Source organism: Oncorhynchus mykiss, chromosome 4 (assembly GCF_057628025.1).
Source record: "Oncorhynchus mykiss isolate SJ-2025 chromosome 4, ASM5762802v1, whole genome shotgun sequence".
Taxonomy (NCBI): domain Eukaryota; kingdom Metazoa; phylum Chordata; class Actinopteri; order Salmoniformes; family Salmonidae; genus Oncorhynchus; species Oncorhynchus mykiss.
The window spans coordinates 47,998,333-48,009,547 of NC_143025.1; the positions used below are offsets into that span (position 1 = coordinate 47,998,333).

Genomic DNA, 11,215 nt, shown 5'->3' on the forward strand with positions numbered 1-11,215 from the left:
TGTAAATTTGCCCTTTTGGTCTGATGAGTCCAAATTTGAGATTTCCGTGTCTTTGTGGGACGCAGAGTAGGTGAACAGATGATCTCTGCATGTGTGGTTCCCACCATGAAGCATGGAGGAGGAGGTGTGACACTGTCAGTGATTTATTTACAATTCAAGGCACACTTAACCAGCATGGCTACCACAGCATTCTGCAGCGATATGCCATACAATCTGGTTTGTGTTTAGTGGGACTATAATTTGTTTGACCAAACATACCTCCAGGCAATGACCCAACATACCTCCAGGCTGTGTAAGAGCTATTTGACCAAGAAGGAGAGTGATCTAGTGCTGCATCAAATGACCTGGCCTCCACAATCACCTGACCTCAACCCAATTGATATGGTTTGGGATGAGTTGGACCGCAGAGTGAAGAAAATGCAGCCAGCAAGTGCTCAGCATATGTGGGAACTCCTTCAAGACTGTTGGAAAAGCATTCCAGGTGAAGCTGTTTGAGAGAATGCCAAGAGTGTGCAAATCTGTCATCAAGGCAATTTATTTTTACCTTTATTAGGCAAAGGGTGGATACTTTGAAAAATCTCAAAGATAAACTATATTTTTATTTGTTTAACACTTTTTTATGTTACTATGATTTTATATTTGTTATTTCATAGTTTTGATCTCTTCACTAGAATTCTACAATGTAGAAAATAGAACATATAAAGAAAAACCCTTGAATGAGTAGGTGAGTCCAAACTTTTGACTGGTACTGTAGGTTAACCATATCAATACTACATAAATCTCTACTAACTAAAAAGTAATTTAATATACTTTTGAATATACGTTAATTTGGTGTGTCACATGATCTGTGTTACCAGCAGTGGGAAGATGTGAAATAATATTATAGACAGATGGGATTGGGAGGACTGCATGTCATACAAACGATTGGTCAGGGGCCTTAGTTTAGTCCTCATGTCGTGTGTGTGTGTAAGAATATACCATGATCTCAGTTAGACTGTAGGCCATATGTAAACCATGATAGTTTCTCATAAATGTGCAAAAAAAAACATGCTACAGCAAAATGAGAACTATGTCTTATTTAGACACTCAAATGGAGCAGGAGGAAAAGTAAGCCTGATAACATAACCATTCAATGGTTCTCTAGAAATCACCTTGACGAGTAGATGCAAGCTCCACAGCACAGAGGCTAGAAAAGACTGGCAGTGTGAAGGAAGGAAGGAATTGGATGGAGAGACAGAGGGGGAGTTGTAGGGATTGTTCCTGAGTGTGAGGGTTCCTCCCTGATTCAGAGGGGTTGGGTTAAATGCGGAATACACATTTCAGTTGAATGCATTCAGTTTTACAACTGACTAAGTATTCCCTTTCACTTGAATACAGTGTCTTTCTGAATTTAAATCAAAGGACAAGCCATGCTTGAGCCAGCCTACAAGTCAAGGATGGCAGTCAGTGAATGTGCGTATCTGTGTACATTTACAGGTACATACTTTCCAGGTGTCCTGAATACCTACACTCTTTCACGTGTCTGTTTATCTGTACATACTTGTAAGGTACGAGTACAGGGGAAAGAAAACCGTCATTGGTTCCAGAACTTTCCTTCGGCCGCCAGAGTTTCGTTGAGGCGACACAGCTGGCGCAGGAAGCCATCGTTAGGGCCGATCTCTCTCTTCTGCCGTACCATGGACAGGGCGGACCGAATGTCCATCCTGTGGCGCAGCATCAGGTAGGCGATGACCAGTGTTGGTGAGCGGCTGTAGCCCTCTCTGCAGTGAACGTACACTTTACCTGAGGGACATGGAGAAGGGTTTTAGGTCAGAGAGAACGGGACACAATATTGCAACAAATAAGGATAAAATGTTACATAAAATACTGGGATAAAATGTTGCGTCAATGTATTTCATTTAATATTTCTAAATTGAGACAATTCTGCATTTGAATTCAACTCAAATTTCCAGTTTCTACATGCACGATCCAAAAAATCTATTAAAATAGAATTGATTCTTCTGAAGTCAACTCTGCATCCATCCCTGGTGTGACTGTGTTGAAACTGAGTCATCCCATTAGACCACAGAAGACCCTTTTCATAATCTTAGCGCGATGAGGTCATGTACTGTAATGTATTATATTCCAATGATCTCATGCAGAGGCTCACACCAAAACAATTAACTGTTACCTTACTCTTCCCATATTTGTTTTGCCTTAAAAGAAAAAGAGGTGGCTAACTATTGCTCTAAGTGTTTTGCTCCGTCGGCCTGCACCTCTCTAACTCAGGTGTGCATTTTCCCTTGTCTCAGAAAGGTTTTATCTTACCCTTCCCATCATTGTGTGCCAAGGCCTTCTCGATGAAGTTCGCCCCCTCCTCGAAGTAGATGCTGAGGTCAAAGTGGTCTGTGTCACTGGCGCCCATGCCGTGGTATGTGATGCCTGTGCCAGCGTAGAACTCCGCGTTGGTGTTAACGTGCATGAAGGAGTTGCCTTCCGCTGCATTCAGAATGTGGGTGATGCCTAGCTTCTTCAGACGCATCGTGTTCATAGCCACAATACTAAAAAACAAAGTGCTGTAGGTGTCATAACCATTACAAACCTAGAGTGGTACTATATACAGGCATATACAATGCCTTCAGAATGTATTCATACCCTTTGACTTATTTCACATTTTGTTGTTACATCCTGAATTCAAAATGGCTTAAATATTTTTTTTCACCCATCTATACAGAATACCCCATAATGACAAAGTGAAAACATGATTCTAAATGTTTGCTAATTTATTTGAAATGAAATACAGAAATATCTCATTTACATAAGTATGCACTCCCCTGAGTCAACACTTTGTAGATCACCCTTGGCAACCATTACAGCTGTGTCTTTCTGGATAAGTCTCTAAGAACTTTCCACGCCTGGATTGTTCAACATTTGCCCATTTTATTATTTTTGTAATTCTTCAAACTCTGACAAATTGGTTGTTGATCATTGCTAGACAACCATTTTCAGGTCTTACCATAGATTTTCAAGTAGATTTAAGTCAAAATTCAACTCGCCCACTCAGGAACATCCACTGTCTTCTTGGTAAGCAAGTCCAGTGAAGATTTGGCCTTGTGTTTTATGTTGTTGTCCTGCTGAAAGGTGAATTAATATCCCAGTGTCTGGTGGAAAGCAGACTGAACCAGCTTTTCCTCTAGGATTTTGCCTGTACTTAGCTCCGTTCCGTTTCTTGTTATCCTGAAAAATTCCTTAATGATTACAAGCATACCCATGACATGATGCAGCCACCACTATGCTTCAAAATATGGAGAGTGGTACTCAGTAATGTGTTGTACAGTGCCTTGCGAAAGTATTCGGCCCCCTTGAACTTTGCGACCTTTTGCCACATTTCAGGCTTCAAACATAAAGATATAAAACTGTATTTTTTTGTGAAGAATCAACAACAAGTGGGACACAATCATGAAGTGGAACGACATTTATTGGATATTTCAAACTTTTTTAACAAATCAAAAACTGAAAATTTGGGCGTGCAAAATTATTCAGCCCCTTTACTTTCAGTGCAGCAAACTCTCTCCAGTAGTTCAGTGAGGATCTCTGAATGATCCAATGTTGACCTAAATGACTAATGATGATAAATACAATCCACCTGTGTGTAATCAAGTCTCCGTATAAATGCACCTGCACTGTGATAGTCTCAGAGGTCCGTCAAAAGCGCAGAGAGCATCATGAAGAACAAGGAACACACCAGGCAGGTCCGAGATACTGTTGTGAAGAAGTTTAAAGCCGGATTTGGATACAAAAAGATTTCCCAAGCTTTAAACATCCCAAGGAGCACTGTGCAAGCGATAATATTGAAATGGAATTAGTATCAGACCACTGCAAATCTACCAAGACCTGGCCATCCCTCTAAACTTTAAGCTCATACAAGGAGAAGACTGATCAGAGATGCAGCCAAGAGGCCCATGATAACTCTGGATGAACTGCAGAGATCTACAGCTGAGGTGGGAGACTCTGTCCATAGGACAACAATCAGTCGTATATTGCACAAATCTGGCCTTTATGGAAGAGTGGCAAGAAGAAAGCAATTTCTTAAAGATATCCATAAAAAGTGTTGTTTAAAGTTTGCCACAAGCCACCTGGGAGACACACCAAACATGTGGAAGAAGGTGCTCTGGTCAGATGAAACCAAAATTGAACTTTTTGGCAACAATGCAAAACGTTATGTTTGGCGTAAAAGCAACACAGCTCATCACCCATCCCCACTGTCAAACATGGTGGTGGCAGCATCATGGTTTGGGCCTGCTTTTCTTCAGCAGGGACAGGGAAGATGGTTAAAATTGATGGGAAGATGGATGGAGCCAAATACAGGACCATTCTGGAAGAAAACCTGATGGAGTCTGCAAAAGACCTGAGACTGGGACGGAGATTTGTCTTCCAACAAGACAATGATCCAAAACATAAAGCAAAATCTACAATGGAATGGTTCAAAAATAAACATATCCAGGTGTTAGAATGGCCAAGTCAAAGTCCAGACCTGAATCCAATCGAGAATCTGTGGAAAGAACTGAAAACTGCTGTTCACAAATGCTCTCCATCCAACCTCACTGAGCTCGAGCTGTTTTGCAAGGAGGAATTGGAAAAAAATTTAGTCTCTCGATGTGCAAAACTGATAGAGACATACCCCAAGCGACTTACAGCTGTAATCGCAGCAAAAGGTGGCGCTACAAAGTATTAACTTAAGGGGGCTGAATAATTTTGCACGCCCAATTTTTCAGTTTTTGATTTGTTAAAAAAGTTTGAAATATCCAATAAATGTTGTTCCACTTCATGATTGTGTCCCACTTGTTGTTGATTCTTCACAAAAAAATACAGTTTTATATCTTTATGTTTGAAGCCTGAAATGTGGCAAAAGGTCGCAAAGTTCAAGGTGGCCGAATACTTTCGCAAGGCACTGTATTAGATTTGCCCCAAACATAACAATTTTGTATTCAATTTTGTATTCAAAATGTGTATTCATTTAATTGCTTTGTCACATTTTTTGCAGTATTACTTTAGTGCCTTGCTGCAAACAGGATGCATGTTTTAGAATATTTTTATTCTGTACAGGCTTCTTTATTTTCACTCTGTCAATTAGGTTAGTATTGTGGAGTGACTAAAATGTTGTTGATGCATCTTCAGTTTTCTATCACAGACATTGAACTCTGTAACTGTTTTATCATTGGCCTCAAGGTGAAATCCCTGAGCAGTTTCCTTCCTCCCCGGCAACTAAATTAGGAAGGAAATTTTTCTAGTGACTGGGTGTATTAATACACCATCCAAAGTATAATTAATAACTTCACCATGCTCAAGGGAATATTATTCAATGTTCTTTTTTAATTTACCCATCCTCCATCAACCTTCTTTGCAGGGCATTGGGAAATCTCCCTGGTCTTTTTGGTTGAATCTGTGTTTGAAATTCACTGCCCCGACTGAGATACATTACAGATAATTGTGTGTGGGTTACAGAGATGAAGTACTACTTCAGAAATTATGCTAAACACTATATTATTGCACACAGAGTGAGTCTATACAATTTATGTTATTACTTATTTCAGCTTTTCAGTTTTTTATTAAATTGTATCCTTTTTTTCAAAAAACATAATTCCTCTTTGATATTATGGGTTATTGTGTGAATTATAGTGACCAAAAATCTAAACTGAATCTATTTTAAAAAATCACACAAAATAACATAAAATATGTAAATGTCAGGGGAAGGAATACTTTCTTAAGGCATTGTACATGTGTAGTGGTATAAAGTTGTACAGGGATGTGTTATTAGCTGTGCCATTACCAGTGTCCATTTTAGCATGTAAATCTTGGTGGGGCAAACTTAAAAAAATAAGAATTTTGGTGCATGCCAGAAAAGGTGGCAAACGGTACCCTCAAACCCTCAAAGGCCTTCATAAAGCCCAAGAGAAAATATTTATTTTCAGCAACATGGAGTGAATCCGTACCACCGCTACACCTGGCTATCAGCGGAGCCTTGTCTGGCAGCAAAACAGTTAATTCAGCCACATTTACTGCCTTTAAAAAAGCATAGCTGATATGGCTAACATACTTAGAGAAATGTGGTGTCTACTGACAATTGAGATGTACAAATTATGGCATAAGGGGACGGCGAGCAGATAAGAGGCAGTCTGTAATTTTGATTAAGACATAAATGAGCGAGCTAGGACGGATTTTGTTAATAACTATTTGTTCAGCACTTTTGAAATGTACAATGACAGAATTCAGAACATAGGCCGTTCTTACAGTATTCTCCCTGTACACCAAGTCAGAACCGTAGGACAAATAAAGGGGGCATATAAGCAGACAATGAAAGCTCTTACAATTTTTGATGATTACATTTCTCTAGAACAGGCTATAGGCTTCATGTGCACCACCAACAGCTAACAGCTTACTACACAAAATACACTTAGCATTACTTTCTTAGCTACAGTATACATATACAGTATACATATCTCCCTGGCATATTACATCATTTATGCAGCAGCACACAAGACCATTTTGGATCACGTTGTTGTGCTGGGCTCACTTGAAGAGGAAGGTGGCGCAATGGTCTTTCATGGGAACATTTTGTCATCAAACTTTGTTATCGAAATCTGTCATTCTCTGGATTTATGGTGCTTCAAGACAACTGGGAACTCTGAGGGGGGGGCAAGGTCAGATCATAATGTCATTGATCTTCAGGTCAGAGCTCTGACCTGAAGATCAATGACATTATGATATGACCTTGACCCCCCCCCCCCTCAGAGTTCCCAGTTGTCTTGAAGCACCATAAATGAGGCCAGAGTTCCTGACATGGAATTCCGAGTTGGATGACTGTTCAAAACGTATTTTCCCAGTCTGAGTTTTCTTTTTTTTCCCCAGAGTTCCCAGTTGTCTTGAACTCACTGAAGTCTGTGATTTCCAAGTTCCGAGTTTCCAGCTGTTTTGAACGCGGCAAAAGTCATGCTGGATTGACAGCATGGCCAATGTTGAATGTTTATATTTTTATCCTTGGAAAAGAGACTCTTAAACCCAGACTTAGACCACACACCCACTCCACTGAATAGCAGGCTAGTGATTGCTCAGCAGGCTAGTTTGCAGTTAGCCACTGATTCCTTCCAAACCACTCATTGTTGAATTTGCAATTTCTAAGCTCAGCAAAAAAAGAAACGTCCTCTCACTGTCAACTGCATTTATTTTCAGCGAACTTAACAAGTTTAAATATTTGTATGAACATATGATTCAACAACTGAGACATAAACTGAATAAGTTCCACAGACCTGTGACTAACAGAAATGGAATAATGTGTCCCTGAACAAAGGGAGGTCAAAATCAAAAGTAACAATCAGTACTGGTGTGGCCACCAGCTGCATTAAGTACTGCAGTGCATCTCCTCCTCATGGACTGCACCAGCTTTGCCAGTTCTTGCTGTGAGATGTTACCCGCTCTTACACCAAGACACCTGCAAGTTCCCGGACATTTCAGGGGGGAATGGCCATAGCCCTCACCCTTCGATCCAACAGGTCCAAGACCTGTTGTGTGTGTGTGTGTGTGTATATATATACATATATACATATATATATATATATATACACACACACACACACACACACACACACACACACACACACACACACACACACACACACACACACACACACACAACAGGTCTTGGACCTGTTGGATCGAAGGGTGAGGGCTATGGCCATTATGTTATGTTACCGTACAGTCATAACAATGTAATTGTGTACACACAGTGCCTGCAGAAAGTTTGAACCCGGTTTCACATAGAATTGAATTCCGGGCTCTTCGCTGGTCATGGCAAACACTGGCAAACACTGACATTCCTGAAATCACGCACAGAATCAGCCGTATGGCTGGTGGTATTGTCATGCTGGAGGGTCATGTCAGGATGAGCCTGCAGGAAGGATACCACATGAGGGAGGAGGATGTCTTCCCTGTAACGCACAGCGTTGAGACGGCCTGCAATGACAACAAGCTCAGTCCGATGATGCTGTGACACACCACCACAGACCATGACGGACCCTCCACCTCCAAATCGATCCTGCTCCAGAGTACAGGCCTTGGTGTAACGCTCATTCCTTCAACGATAAACGTGAATCCGATCATCACCCCTGGTGAGACAAAACCCAGACTCGTCAGTGAAGAGCACTTTTATCCAGTCCTGTCTTGTCCAGCGAAGGTGGGTTTGTGCAAATAGGCGACGTTGTTGCCGGTGATAACGCTAATAACGTTTCAGTCAGGGACATCACTCGCTTTGAGACCTTGAAGTAGTTGTTCCCCCGCAGCTTTTGTGGAGCGATGGGTATCGATGCTTCGAGCGTGGCTGTTGTGGATGTGTGCAGAGGGTCCCTGGTTCGAGCCCAGGTAGGGGTGAGGTGAGGGACGGAAGCTATACTGTTACATACAGTGGGGCAAAAAAGTATTTAGTCAGCCACCAATTATGCAAGTTCTCCCACTTAAAAAAGATGAGAGAGACCTGTAATTTTCATCATAGGTACATTTCAACTATGACAGACAAAATGAGAAAAAAAATCCAGAAAATCACATTGTAGGATTTTATATGAATTTATTTGCAAATTATGGTGGAAAATAAGTATTTGGTCACCTACAAACAAGCAAGATTTCTGGCTCTCACAGACCTGTAACTTCTTCTTTAAGAGGCACCTCTGTCCTCCACTCGTTACATGTATTAATGGCACCTGTTTGAACTTGTTATCAGTATAAAAGACACCTGTCCACAACCTCAAACAGTCACACTCCAAACTTCACTATGGCCAAGACCAAAGAGCTGTCAAAGGACACCAGAAACAAAATTGTAGACCTGCACCAGGCTGGGAAGACTGAATCTGCAATAGGTAAGCAGCTTGGTTTGAAGAAATCAACTGTGGGAGCAATTATTAGGAAATGGAAGACATACAAGACCACTGATAATCTCCCTCGATCTGGGGCTCCACGCAAGATCTCACCCTGTGGGGTCAAAATGATCACAAGAACAGTGAGCAAAAATCCCAGAACCACACCAGGGGACCTAGTGAATGACCTGCAGAGAGCTGGGACCAAAGTAACAAAGGAGGACAAAGAATCCAAAGAACACCATATCTACTGTGAAGCATGGGGGTGGAAACATGATGCTTTGGGGCTGTTTTTCTGCAAAGGGACCAGGATGACTGATCCGTGTAAAGGAAAGAATGAATGGGGCCATGTATCGTGAGATTTTGAGTGAAAACCATCAGCTTCCATCAGCAAGGGCATTGAAGATGAAACGTGGCTGGGTCAATGATCCCAAACACATCGCCCTTCGTTGCGAAGGAGTGGCTTCGTAAGAAGCATTTCAAGGTCCTGCAGTGGCCTAGCCAGTCTCCAGATCTCAACCCCATAGAAAATCTTTGGAGGGAGTTGAAAGTCTGTGTTGCCCAGCAACAGCCCCAAAACATCACTGCTCTAGTGGAGATCTGCATGGAGGAATGGGCCAAAATACCAGCAACAGTGTGTGAAAACCTTGTGAAGACTTACAGAAAACGTTTGACCTCTGTCATTGCCAACAAAGGGTATATAACAAAGTATTGAGATAAACTTTTGTTATTGACCAAATACTTATTTTCCACCATAATTTGCAAATAAATTCATAAAAAATCCTACAATGTGATTTTCTGGATTTTTTTTCTCATTTTGTCTGTCATAGTTGAAGTGTACCTATGATGAAAATTACAGGCCTCTCTCATCTTGTTAAGTGGGAGAACTTGCACAATTGGTGGCTGACTAAATACTTTTTTGCCCCACTGTAATCAGTTTTGTTTCAGTATGGCTTTTGTCAATACATTTTTAATTTAAAAATCAGGATGATTAAAGCAAACAAATAAAATGAAAACAAGTTATTATCACAACATAGGCTGCTGTAGTCCTATTGGCTATCAGATGTAACTACACTGAGTGTACAAAACATTAGGAACACCTTTCTAATATTGAGTTGCTCTACCTTTTGCCCTCAGAACATTCTCAATTCGTTGGGGCAAGGTGTCAAAAGTGTTCCACAGGGATGCTGACCCATGTTTACTCCAATGCTTCCCACTGTGGCGTCAAGTTGGCTATACAGTATGTCATTTGGGTGGTGGACCATTCTTGATACACACGGGAAACTGTCAAGCGTGAAAAACCCAGCAGCGTTGCAGTTCTTGACACACAAACCGCTGCGCCTGGCACCTACTACCATTACCCGTTCAAAGGTAACTCAATATTTTGTCTTGCCCATTCACCCTTTGAATGGAACATATACACAATCAACGTCACAATTGTCTCAAGGCTTAAAAATCATTATTTTTGGATTTAACAAGTGACATCAATAAGGGATCATAGCCTTCATCTGGATTAACCTGGTCAGTCTATGTCATGGAAAGAGCAGGTGTTCCTAATGTTTTGTACAATCAGTGTATATGACTGAGGCCAGTGGATGCACTTAGACTATACTCCATTTTAATATTTTTAGCTTCAGATAAGTGTGCCAAGACCAAAGTTGATCGAATAGCCTTATACCTGTCTATAAAGTTTAGAATTAACATTTCATTGACACATTAACTCAAGCAAATGAAACTCACGCATTTCCAACATATATCCTGGGGAACACCTCGTCGACATGGTGTGTTGGCATGCTGTAGTAACCGTCAACGTTGGCACACAGATCATTGAGCTGCTGCACTGACACTTCATAGTCTGACATGTCAACTCGCTGTGGCACGGTAGGCTTCTTGGTTGCGCTCTGATTTTGCTTCATGACTAGAGCAGAGCTGTTAAATATGTCGGGCAGGTGTCGGTTTACAGAGCGACCAGGAGAGGAGTCAGGTTTTCACCCGGCTGTTGCATTGCTCTCACAGAGAGAGCCTCTGAGGGTCTGTTTGTTTTGAAAAGTCTGCTTGCGCACGGCCCTCTCTCTCTCTCTCTCTCTCTCTCTATATATATATATATATATATATATATACTGCTCAAAAAAATAAAGTGAACACTAAAACAACACATCCTAGATCTGAATGAATGAAATATTCTTATTAAATACTTTTTTCTTTACATAGTTGAATGTGCTGATAAAAAATCACACAAATTATCAATGGAAATCAAATATATCAACCCATGGAGGTCTGGATTTGGAGTCACACTCAAAATTAAAGTGGAAAACCACACTACAGGCTGATCC

At 41.0% G+C, this 11,215-nt stretch overlaps 1 protein-coding gene across 1 annotated transcript; it reads right to left on the reverse strand.

The window, feature by feature from the left end:
• Window positions 1–619: 619 nt before the first annotated feature.
• On the reverse strand, window positions 620–10,798 carry LOC110521933 (dual specificity protein phosphatase 3). The gene is made up of 3 exons (XM_036969008.2): window positions 10,623–10,798; window positions 2,308–2,540; window positions 620–1,782 (listed from the first exon to the last, which is right to left on the reverse strand). The coding sequence occupies exons 1-3, from the start codon at window positions 10,796–10,798 to the stop codon at window positions 1,574–1,576; spliced, it is 618 nt and encodes a 205-aa protein (XP_036824903.2). The 3' UTR covers window positions 620–1,573.
• Between the last annotated feature and the right edge of the window lie 417 nt (window positions 10,799–11,215).